Raw genomic sequence first — 12,636 nt, forward strand, 5'->3', positions numbered from 1 at the left:
CACGCGCACGCACACGCACACACATACACACACACACACACATAATTTACATCGAAATGTAAGCACTAATAGGATAAAGTCGCCTATTATGGGATAGGCTCCTAATATGAGATAGCGGGATTTCTACTAATAAGCGTATGTGATTGGAACCATTTTTTACTCTTCGAGTAAATGATCGAAATCTATTTAATGAAAAATGCTTTTTTAAATCATGCGTGTAACTGTTGCAATAAAAGATTTGTGAAATTGGATGTTGTCAAATTTTGAGATTACTCTTAAATTTTGTTTTATTATATCAAAATAAATATTTGGTAATAAAATTTGCATGCAATGAAGATCGTATTGATAGGAAAATACGTGATATAATTTGTTTAATTGTAAAAATTAGATTTGATGAAACTGCAAAGCGTGAAAGTCATAGTACGAGATACTATTTCTATAATAATATGAGAACATTCTAAACATTCTAAACGATTCAATATCCCAAAGTATATTTTTCAACGATACCTATGTTGAAAATGTCGATTCTTTTATTGTTAAAATTTTACACACACACGCGCGCGCGCGCGCACGTACGCATGCAGACCGAAAAATTATATATAATAATTATTATGTATGATATTAAAATTTAAAATTCTTTGTTTCTACTTTTATGTAGTATAATAGAAGCATGTATAAAAAGCTTTTTATTTTTTTACAACTTCCTGTTATGAGATACCATCTCATGTAATATAAGGAAACGCTTGTGTCTCACATTAAAAATCTTTTCTTTTGAATGAGCAAAATCGGCACTTTTGATGAAAAATTTCACATACAACAAAGTATAACTATTATGGATTGCTAACTTTTGGCGATAAAACTTAAATATATTTTCCATAAATTTGACGTAGAAGTTAAGGTTAGAAATTAAATTACAAGTCCTTAAAAAAAGGTATCCTATAATAGAGAACTTCACCCTAATTCATACCGTCTAGTCTTTTGTTTAATAATTAATTGAACGATAATTACATTTATTATACATAGTCATTTTAAGTGATATATTGAAATATTTCGAAAAATATGAAAGATACGAAAAAATGTTTTAAACAATAGTTGCTTAGTTACTAAAGGGAAAGAAAGTGAGTGAAAAACTTTTGGTTGACCTAGAGAAGATGTCCTTAAAGCCAAGATTATCTAACATTTTTTTAATGGAAACCCTAATTTTTTATTTCATGTTCAGCATGTATGGCTGATGTCAAGACCTTTTTAAAACATTATAATAAAATATTTTTTCATTGAATACTTTACAAATTATATAGGTCAACGCTGGAAGCGTTCCATTTAACTACGTATAATATACATAATACTCTTATATTATAATACTCTTATACTACCATAATATTTTCGTTTATTTTGATGCGGTATTGTTCAAAAATACGACTATAGGTCTTTTGTAAAAAAAAAAAATGAAAGAAATCTCCACGTAGTCTTTTATCATTAGACACATTCTCAAAGACAAAGCAGCTAGCTTGTTCGTCAAGTGCTGTCAAGTTGAATATAATTGATTGGATCCTCAGGTAAAAATCAATTGTGTTTGATTGCCCAATAAGCAGACTAGAGACCTGTTGTTATTTGGTTTGTTCTTTGTAGCTGAACTAATGTATATAATGTTATAGTTTGAGAAAATGTTAGTACAGTTCAATGCAGTAACAGGTCTTTCTTGCTTTCATCAAATTTTAAGTACAAATGTACCTAAGTGTATATTTATACTTTAATTTAAAGAAAATAGTTAATGTTCTGTTAACATGCTGTTAACAGCAGTTAATTCTGCTGACTTGAAACACGTTAAATCTTCAGTCGCTATTGTAACAAGTCGGAAATCCAAGCAAGGGAAGAAAAATCTTTAGTTTAAAAGTTTAACGTCAAAAAATCGATCTTCGGTCTAATAATCCATTTCTCCATATAAATAAAAATATTCAGAAATTGAATTGTGCTGAGGAGTTAAATTAATGATCAGATTTGTCTCAAAATAAAAAAATAGATAAAATTGATGAAAGAATAATACAAATTAATTCTGATACTGAAATTAGAAAAGCAGGATACAACTTTTTTCGCGATCGTTCGAGGATTGTTTTATTTTAATGTATTTTAATGTATTTTTCTTCTAATAAAAATAAAAAATTATCATATAATAACGGCGCTACACTCAAGGAAAAATTGGTATCTACATTAAAATAAAGTTAATCAAATACTTATTCACATTGTTATACGAAATTGCTGTCAGTTAGTTTCAATTCAATTATTTAAAAACTAATTCAAAGATGAATCAACAACTCTGAATTTCTTTGTAAATGATTGATTGAAGCATAACTGACAGCAATTTCATAACGATGTGATTGATGTGAATAAAAACTTTCCTTCTGAAAAAAATCATATAGTTGCATAATAAAATCATGTAATTTAAACATGTAAATCACATAATAGATTGTCTCATATCAGTACGTAATTTTTTAAAATTACATAATTTGAAAAGTCACATGATATTAAATTCTTTTTTCTTCTATTTTTATCATTTAATTCTTTAAAATTCGACAACTATAAAATCATATGATGGAATTCATGATGGATTTCTAATATTTTGAAAAAATCACATAGTGATTAGGAACAATCCGTACGTGATTTACATGTTTTAATTATATGATTTCATCGTGCAACATGATTTTGTGACATGATTTTTTTCAGTAGGGTTTATTCTTTATTTTAAGATACCAATTTTTCCTCGAGTGTAGCGTCATTATTATTTTTATTTTCTATGAAGAAAAATATGTAAATAAAATAAATCTCCGAACGGTCGCGAAAAAGTATAAGTTGTATTTTCTGCTTTATCAAAAATAAATGCTTTCCATTTGATGACCCAAGTGTCCTATCTTTATCGTTCTCTAAATGCGAAGAAAGATAACGTTTGTTTGTACCGACTAATGTTCATTTCTTCTAAAGTATTGTAGATTAACTTTATAATCTCTCGGTTTAATTTACCCTTCATCTAATTATTAGAACTAGGAAAAGACAAAAAGTGAGGTAAACCGAAATTATACAAAATTAATCTATATAGAAATAGATATAAATGGAAAGCAGTGAGTAAAGTTGATTCTGGGAGGCTCAATTGATAGTCGAATTCGCAGAAATTATTTTGTTCAATCTAATTGCGTATCTCCTTCCAGGAGGATCTCGCCAGACGTGCTGCCGTCGTGCGCGCCCGGCGTGTTTCGCCAGAAGTCATTTCGCTCGTCGTCGTCCACTTCCACGTCCACGTTCACGTCCACGCCGGCCGCGCCGTCGAAAGTGCCGCCGAAGGTACCGCCAACCAGCCGAAACAGCCGAGGCGCGCCTGCTTCTGCGACCAACGATCGCTGCGCTTCTCGCGCGACCACCCCCACTGTCTCCAGCCCAACCGCCGCCACCGCCGCCGCCGCGGCTGTTTCACCACGTGACGGCAGCTCGCGGACTGTCAGCACAGCTTCGCTGTCGTCGCTGTCGCGGGGCGCCCGAGCAGCCAGTAAGCACGCGCGCCTCGGTACGGCACTGGCCAGCAAAATGGCGACCGCGAGCACTTCCACGGTTGTGCAAGGCTGGCCGAATACCAAGGACGATTACGAGCTGAAGGAGGTTATCGGTGAGTACCGATCGCCACCGTGCGGGACTCGTCAGCTCGAGGTGACGATCGCGTTGTTCGAATACATGGAAGATCGCGCGCACCTTACTCGACATCGCTCGCGACCACGAAGACGCGCGCCACCGCCGTCGCCGGCATCGAACGGGCTGGTGGTGGCCCATCGTCTTCCTGGCAATAAGGCGCCACGGGACGACGAGGATAATAATGACGATATCTGCGAAGCGAGAATCGCCGTTTCGCACATTCTACTGCTCGTCGGTCGAGCGTCATTCGATCGTTCCCGTCGCTCTAAACTTTTTCCCCCGCTGCAGGACGACACGATGACAGTTTGGCAATTGCAGTTTTTACTCTCATTCCTCGTATCCTTCTCGCACTCACGCTGTCACGCGGCTATTCGTATTACTGCACGAGAAAGTCATAGCACATCTTATCCTATCCTATCCTAACCTAGTTAACCTGCCGCTGCGGAACAAGACGAAGACGGTTGCGACGATTCGCGCGTGCTAGTGCCGTTTGCACGCACCGAGATTTAGGGGGGCAACAGGGCGCTAGACAAGCAAAGTTGTACGTTAAGCAATTTGCGTGATACAAAATTCAAGATTTTTTTCCTGAAAATATGAAATTGGAAAGAATTACGAAGAACGAACGATATTGTTTTGGCAAAACAAATTTCTCTTTCGATTCACGATGTAATAATTCTGGCAATCAATTTGCTACAGTTACACACTGAACGGAACTCGGCAGTTTTTCAAAAAATCAGTTTAAATATTTAAATTAAATCATTAAAATTTTGTAATTGTAATTTTGAAATACAATTTTGATACAGTAACTGATTGTATCAAATTGTAATGTAAAGGAATGAAAGTATGTACGTTTAAAATTATTTTTATTTAAAATTATATTTTTTTTATGTTTTTGTTCTTTTTTTTTTACGAGCAACTAAAAAATAATTGCGTATTCAGCAGAGAAAGCAGCTTTGCAACTATTGTAAAATTCTTTAATACGGTTATTTCTAACCTTATTAATTCCTTATACATCTAAATGTATAAACCAATCATCATTGACAAATTTTACAACAGTTGTGAAGCTGCTTTTTCTGCTGAATATAGCCAATGACAGAATTATGAATTATAGGATAAATGGTCCATTTATTGATACATTAAGAAATTTTTAAACTTTGAGTATATATTTGGCTGATAACATTTTAATTGATCAAAGTTTTTTTACTTTTTTGTAGCTGATTGAGATTGAAGAAAAGAAAAGAGCTAACATTTTTTCTTTCTCATTGATCAAATTTCAATCTTCAATGCGTGCATATGTGTAGTCTGATTCCAGCCTAATACCGACAATTCCAACATTCCCTTTAATTCTGGCAATTAAGTGATCGTATCATCGGCCTCTTTTCATCTGATAGATATTAATCTAAATTAAAGTTAATCTAAAAAATTAACAAAAACAACTCAACAGAGATTAGATTAAAAATAAATATAAATCCTTCCATTTCATCTAATTCTAAAAAAAATAAGTATATCACAAACCAATCAAAAGTATCAATAAGAATCACCGCAATTAAATATCGAAATATTAACAAATTTTTAAATGGTATTAATTATTTTAATAATTTTGATAATAGCATATATCCTTCATCTATGAGAATCTAATAAAATTTTGGATAAAATTGAAATGTATGATACATTTTAATGTTTTACAATGTGCTAATATTCATAGATCGATTCATAAGTAATGTTTAAAGATACTAACACGGCTTTGTGATTGGCTTATAATCTTAAGATTATACTTAAGACGGTCTTGCGTTCTCGCTTAAGATGATTCTCTTAGTGCCGAGACACTACCATATCTCCCAAATAAAACATTTTAAATTTTGCAAAATTTTATTACATTTTTATATTACAAAGAACATCTTTTCACTTGTACATATACATGATATCTAATAATTTACTGTTATACGCTAGTGTAATAGTAAATTATTAGAAGAAAAAATTTTATTTTCTATTTTTCATACTTCTATTTTTGAAATTATAACTTTTCGAAATACATTGTTATCTTAAATTTTGATAATTGACATTTCAGGACATTGTCGCATATTTGAGATTTTGGAACATTATCTTAATTTTCAGTAATTTCAAATTTCGAGATATCTTAGTTTTCAGCTTTTGAGGTTATAGTTTTTCGAGATTATAATTTTGCATGTACCTAAAACACGACTGTAAATAATATCCAGACAATAAATCGAAATATAAGACGATATTCTATATAATAAGAAATTAATTACACGCATAATTATTATTATGTGTGTGAAAGTTCTATTTAATAGTTCTACATATAACATAGATGTAAAACGTATTGTGTATTTACGTATTTCATGCATGCATGTTATAAAGGGTGGGCCATCTATTGGTACGTTTTTGAATTTCGTGACCGAATTGGGGTGACCGAATGGCATACTGTAAGGCCAGTAGAGGGAGCCACATGAACGAAATCGTTTTTCATTCTTGACGCGGATACTTTTAGCTTCACAACAAAAAAAAAATTAATAAAAAATATCAATGTATGCTCATTTGATCGCATTTTTAAAAACGTACCAATAGATGGCCCACCCTGTACAGTAGGTATTTGGTATACATAAGTTGCTGGGGTATATGTATGTAATTAAATTATCTTTATATTAAGCATCACTTTTATTAAAGATGATGTACTTAAGAATGTTATATTTGAGTCTAGATATATATATATATCTAAATAAACACAGTACTAAGTCAATTATTGTACCTACATATGGCGAGGGAGTTAAGATATCGCGAGGATGCGACAATATCATATCAGTATATTATGTTCATATTTAAATTCATGTTCGTAAAATTATTGACAGTATTAAGAACAGCAACACCTGAACGTATTACTGACTATAATTATCTATAATTATATTATAGTTATATATATATAATTTATTTAATATTTTTTTATTTTCAAGCCTATATTACTTAACAGTTTGAATGTCACTTTCTATTAATTTTAATTAAAAATTACTATTAATTATTTCCATAACTAGGTATTCTCTACTAGGTATAACTCTTATTACATTTCTTAATAAGAATAAACGTGAGTTGGATAAAAATCAAAATTTTCCAAATTGAAATTTTGTTTAATTATGAAATTAAAGTTTGGTTTTAGTGAAACGTTATTTGAAGAAAAATAAGTAAAATTAAATACAATTAATACTTATAATTTAAATATTCAAAAAAGCAATTTAAAATTGAATTGCCAATATATTTGGGACACTTAATCAGCTGTCATTTTTAAACGCATATAAAGGAGTGGTATTATGGCATCCCAGTTACATTTTACACAATAATTTGATTAATAATCAATATTTAAGTTTAAAACTTGACAATTACATTTGTTAAAATGTCGTTGAATTGATTCTAGATTCAAAGTTACGAAATATTTATTACTTAAGACACTTTTAATAAAAATGTGACGACATTGCATAATGACTCGAAGAAAAACATGGATGTTAATGACTATATTTATTAATTGTCAGATTGAGTAAAGATAATTTCGATCTATTTTTAAAGCGATCTTATTTTTTGCTTTACTCAAATTCTCTTTATTGACAAATGACATACAACATGGCTACGATGACTACTACGGAACTTTAAGGCTCCTGAGTACTCAACTCAGCTATATTGAATCGTGATGTCATAAATGAGAAATTTTAGTTGATTTTTCTTGCATGTTATTTGTAAATGAAAACGATTTGGATAAAACGGATCTCTGTGAAACACTTATAAAAATGCCAAAACTATCCGTATCCCCCCCCCCCCCCGACAGTCATCAAATAATTGAAAAACTTCGTGAAGTGAAAATAGGCTATGTATTGAGTAAAAACCTTGGTAAAAAACCTAGTAAACGCACTTTGCATGGCTTTTATGACTATTTACTGACTATCAGGGGAATGATAGTTTCGGCCAACTTTTACAAGTGTCTTATAGCGATCTCATTATTCTGTTGTATTCAATTTGTTTTTATCTGTAAAGAGCATATAAGAAAAATCAACGTGTCGTTTATCACACATTTCTTGCTTATGACGTCACGATTCAATATGGCCGAGGTAAGTATATTCAGGAGTCTTAAAACATACTTTATCTTTGCTATTTTCTATGTGCGTTTAAAAATAATAACTAATTAATTTCAATGAATTCTTATGAGACATCCTGCACAGAAAAATATTCTATTGATTCAATTTGCTTTTTTTTTTCTTGTTAAGTAACAGTTATGTTTAACAAAGCGTATTTTCATGACAATAATCTTAAAATATATTTATTGCAGATTTTTTAAAATTTATTATTATTAACTGAAGACAAGAATTTATTTTTTTTTTTTAAGAATTATAAAATTTTATCAAACTTAATTTTATGTAATAAGTAAATCGAATTTATTTTAATTTAATAATCTTAATTGAAGTAATAAACTTAGAAATATTAAACTAGGATTTTCAGAATATATTTTGGATAAATGTGTGTGAATGATTATGACTTATATATGATAATAATACATTTGCAGATATATGAACTTTTGAAATATTTAAAACGAATAACTATTATCTGCGTATAGTATTTTTCTGTGTATCTTACACCTAGATATTTTAGGGGCGCATAAATATTTGAAAAATCTTTCTATGAAGAATTTCCAGCGAAAAATAACTTGTCAAATTGATATCAAACAACCAACACCGATATGATGATCTTGACATTGATTAAAGATCATTTTTCGTTGGGTTTGTTTTGATTATTTGAGATGACAGAAGTCTCGCGATAGAACTAGGTACTAAATGTTTTGATATAATAGGATTTGATATATATACTATTATTCGCTAGTATACATTAATATTTGGAATGATATAACTTTTTATGTTATTAAACCATTTAAAACTTGAAAAAACTTTACATTTCTTCCTGTCGTTTCGCCGATTGTGTATTATATTTGTGTAAGAAGATCAGCTGCAAGTTAGCGGAGTTAAATTATTTAGCAACTTGCCAACGCTAATGTCGCACTGTTTTTAACCGCATTTTACGGCATGTAGAAAATTCATCGAAATTTTTTATTAAAATCATAAATTGCCTATGTAACGAGTAAAAATATCGAGGCTTAAAATTTAAACGTCTCTCAGCCACTCTAAAATATATTCGCTGCATATATTTATAAATAGATGTACAGTCGAGTTTCCAAATCTCACGGAGATTTAATGAAGCATTTCGTAAAATATTATGATTTGTGCGTCGATAGCCGGATAAACAGTAATGACATAAGATTCCGCACTAATTATATGAAAAAAGTGGTTTTAGTTGAAAGTTTCCTGAAGCAAAATCATAAAAAAATGGATAGATTTTGCTCTAGCGCCATTTAAAAATTCCTATTCTGAATCTAATTAGTTTAAGAATTATCTTTATCTATTATTTTTTGGTAACTGTATCTTAATACTTTTATGCATAAAATAATGACATGAGTTATAATTGACAAAAGAGAGAGAGATACATACTTTTAAAAAAAAAAACAACTTTACATTAATTGATTCATTTCATGTTATTCTATGCATAAAAGTACTGTTAATTAGAGTTTATTGAAGTACAATTGTCAAAGTGAATAGTTTAGTAAATAAAGAGACTTTTTAGTGCAATTATACCCAAAATAGCAACTTTCAAATGACGTTAGACACTAGAGCACAGTCTGATCATTTTTTATGGTTTTGTCTAACAATGAGAAAACTTTTAATTATCCCATAATTTACAAAATATTACAGTTTCAGCTTCGATTGAATTCGACTGAAAGCACTTTTTTATGATTAGTGCAAGGTCCTTTCTTTTAATAATTTCTTTTTATTAAAATTTAAGGGGTTGGAGCGACAGCTGTAGTGCACGCGGCGTTTTGCATTCCGCGGCAAGAGAAATGCGCGATCAAGCGAATAAACTTGGAAAAATGGAACACAAACATGGACGAGCTATTGGTGAGTTTTGTTGTAATCTTGACATTGAACTTCACGCAGCGACGAAATCAATATGACATACATCTGCAACTCTTTTGATAAGACTTATATATTGTATGATTCATTGGATTAACGAGCTTATCGATTACAACGTATGCTGCATCCAGCATGATGCAAGCTTTTCGTATTGAGCACGATGGTGCTGCTAATCATTCGTATCTCAACGAAATGTTATTTCAAAAATGTAGTCTCGAGATAAATTTATCTTCGAATAAATCCTTTTTCACGAATAAAGTTAAACTGGAAAATTTTATTTTACTTGACCATCTATCTGCAATCAAGTTTTACTTCCTTCGTTCTGCAATCTTGGTTTTTTAACTCAAACATTAAAACCTTAATTTAATAAAAATTTAAATTTCAGTAAAAATGTGGAAGAATAAAAATTTGTATATATATATAATAAGAAATTCGGATTCTTTTTTTATGTTCCCTTTGGAAAAATTTTACAGTGAATTCGCTTATGCCAAAAAAGACCCAGATTGTAAATGTAAGGTTAACGTAGAGACAAGTAGTTGTTATTATTATTATTATTATTATATAAGAAGTTATTGTTAATCGAGACTTTTTATATGGCGAAATATTAGAAAGAGATACAGGCGATGTCTTCTTGCAACCATGAAAACGTCGTGACGTACTACACATCGTTTGTGGTGAAAGAGGAACTCTGGTTGGTCTTAAGATTGCTAGAAGGTGGATCTCTGCTGGATATTATCAAGCATAAAACCAGAACCACTAATTGCAAGCATGGAGTATTCGATGAGGCCACTATAGCTACAGTACTTCGAGAAGTACTCAAGGGACTTGAATATTTCCATAGCAACGGACAGATACACAGGTATTATGAAATACGCTTGTCCCGTGCCATTCTATTTTTATTTACAATCTTAAAACAGTACAACTGTTTCCTTTTTTTCAATTTACATTGTTTAATCATTAGAGTGCAATTGTATTATTTAAAAAATACAAATAGGTTGTATACAAAATATTTATTATACTTCGAAAAGCTTAAAAACCTGGAATTTTCAGGGAATTTCTTTTCTATCCTTGAAAATCAAGAATTTTTAAAGATTTATCAGTATTAAGGAAAATTTTTGAAATTTTACTTAAAAATTGTATTTTTTCTATGTAAAATATTGTTTCTTTGATCTCTTCTTTTTTTTTTGTTTATATAGTCTTGTAAAAAATCCCCGTCTTCTACTAATTTACAATGTATAATTTGTTTGCCTTGCTTATATTGCAGTTTATTTTAAAGTTGCAAAAAAGTTAAAAAATTTACTAATCTTACCTGGAATTTTAAATAAAAATATCTAAAAAATTCAGGAATTTTCAAGAGGAATTTTTTTTTTGTAAAATTTTAGTAAGCATCCTACAGATATAACTCTTTTATTTTCTCTACGTATCTAGACAAATTTTAACGGCAGAATAATATTAGGGACATAAAAGCGGGTAATATCCTACTAGGCGAGGATGGCACAGTGCAGATCGCCGATTTTGGTGTCAGCGCGTGGCTCGCGACCGGACGTGACTTGAGCCGGCAGAAGGTTCGGCACACCTTCGTCGGTACGCCTTGTTGGATGGCGCCCGAGGTCATGGAGCAGGTGAGAGAGGAAAGTAACACTACAGACTTCTTAGCCTGCGTGTTCTTTGTGTCTACATTTGTGTATGCGTTTGTTAAATGTACACGACACTTTATCGAGACGCGAGAAATGTGTACTATGTTAGCGACACATACGTTTGTGACTGGCAAAATACGCTTATATACATTATCGTTGAAACGATACATGAACCTTGAATGCATCAGTGTCGGTTTTGCCATTGCGTGCGACATGTGGAAATGCTTTTATCGTCTCGTTGAACTGAGAATTAATTTAAATTAGCAATCATATTACTTTGTTGAGCATGCTCTGCGTTAAAAATGTTATGCAAGTAGCCACATAGAATATTGCACTAAAGATATATTATATTACGCAGATTTTCAGAAAAGTTTTTCAATTAATCACATCATTATTACTTTGCTGTATATTTCTGTATCATGTCTGTACCGTTATTTGTTTTGTTTCCTTAAATCAATTAATGCCACAGCACAGACTTTTGCATAACGTTGCAAAGTATCTTACAATTAGATTTTAAGATATAAAATTTAAACTTTAAATCTTAAACCATAAGAAATTGACAATCATAGTCGATTATTTTCCTCACATTTGATTATGATTGGTCAACTTTTTAGGCTTGAGGCTTAAAGTTTAGGTTTTACGTTATATATATATATATATATACACAGGGTGTCCCGAAAGTTTTTACCAATCGCTTTTGTGTGTAGATAGAGCGGATTAAACTGAGTAGAAAAGACCTCTATCATTTTGCAATTTTCACAATTAACAAGATATTAATTACTAAAAATTATCAAATATTGGTCTTAAATAATTTTTTTTACTTAAATACTATCAACTTTATAGAAAAGCTGCAAGAGACAAAAATTATTTATTTTCTTCTCATAAAGTTCTGAGAAATTCTTTTTCAAAATTTTTTCAGAATTTTTTAATATCGTATTTTCTCATGTTGGTAAAAATAAGAAAATGTAGTACTAAAAAGTTGATAAAAAATTGTGAAAAAAAAAATTCTTAGAGTTCTATGAGAAGAAAATTAATGAGATTTTTGTCTCTTGCAGTTTTTCTGTAAAGTTGACAATATTTGAATAAAAAATTATTCATCAATATTTGACAATTTTTAATAATTAATATCTTGTTAACTATTGCGAAAATTGCAAATGGTAGAGGACTCAATTTAGTCCGCTCTATCTACACAAAAGCGATTGACAAAAACTTTCAGGGGCGACACATCCTGTGTATATATATAATTTCATTGTAGACGCCGCTTTATGCGTTATATTAATACTTTTATTTATTTTTGAAAAATCTTT

At 30.8% G+C, this 12,636-nt stretch overlaps 1 protein-coding gene across 3 annotated transcripts in view; it reads left to right on the forward strand.

Moving 5' to 3' along the window:
- Positions 1-12,636, forward strand: part of LOC108745374 (serine/threonine-protein kinase OSR1-like) — a 36,342-nt gene that overhangs the window by 20,150 nt on the left and 3,556 nt on the right. For 2 of the 3 annotated variants that reach the window (XM_018481505.1, XM_018481507.1), the window contains 4 exons: positions 3,201-3,652; positions 9,565-9,677; positions 10,301-10,551; positions 11,149-11,323. In XM_018481505.1, coding sequence (XP_018337007.1) covers positions 3,201-3,652; positions 9,565-9,677; positions 10,301-10,551; positions 11,149-11,323 — 991 coding nt within the window. The remainder of the gene's footprint in view (positions 1-3,200; positions 3,653-9,564; positions 9,678-10,300; positions 10,552-11,148; positions 11,324-12,636) is intronic. The other variant, XM_018481506.1, reaches the window with a different exon arrangement.

This window comes from Trachymyrmex septentrionalis, unplaced genomic scaffold (genome assembly GCF_001594115.1).
Source record: "Trachymyrmex septentrionalis isolate Tsep2-gDNA-1 unplaced genomic scaffold, Tsep1.0 scaffold139, whole genome shotgun sequence".
Taxonomy (NCBI): domain Eukaryota; kingdom Metazoa; phylum Arthropoda; class Insecta; order Hymenoptera; family Formicidae; genus Trachymyrmex; species Trachymyrmex septentrionalis.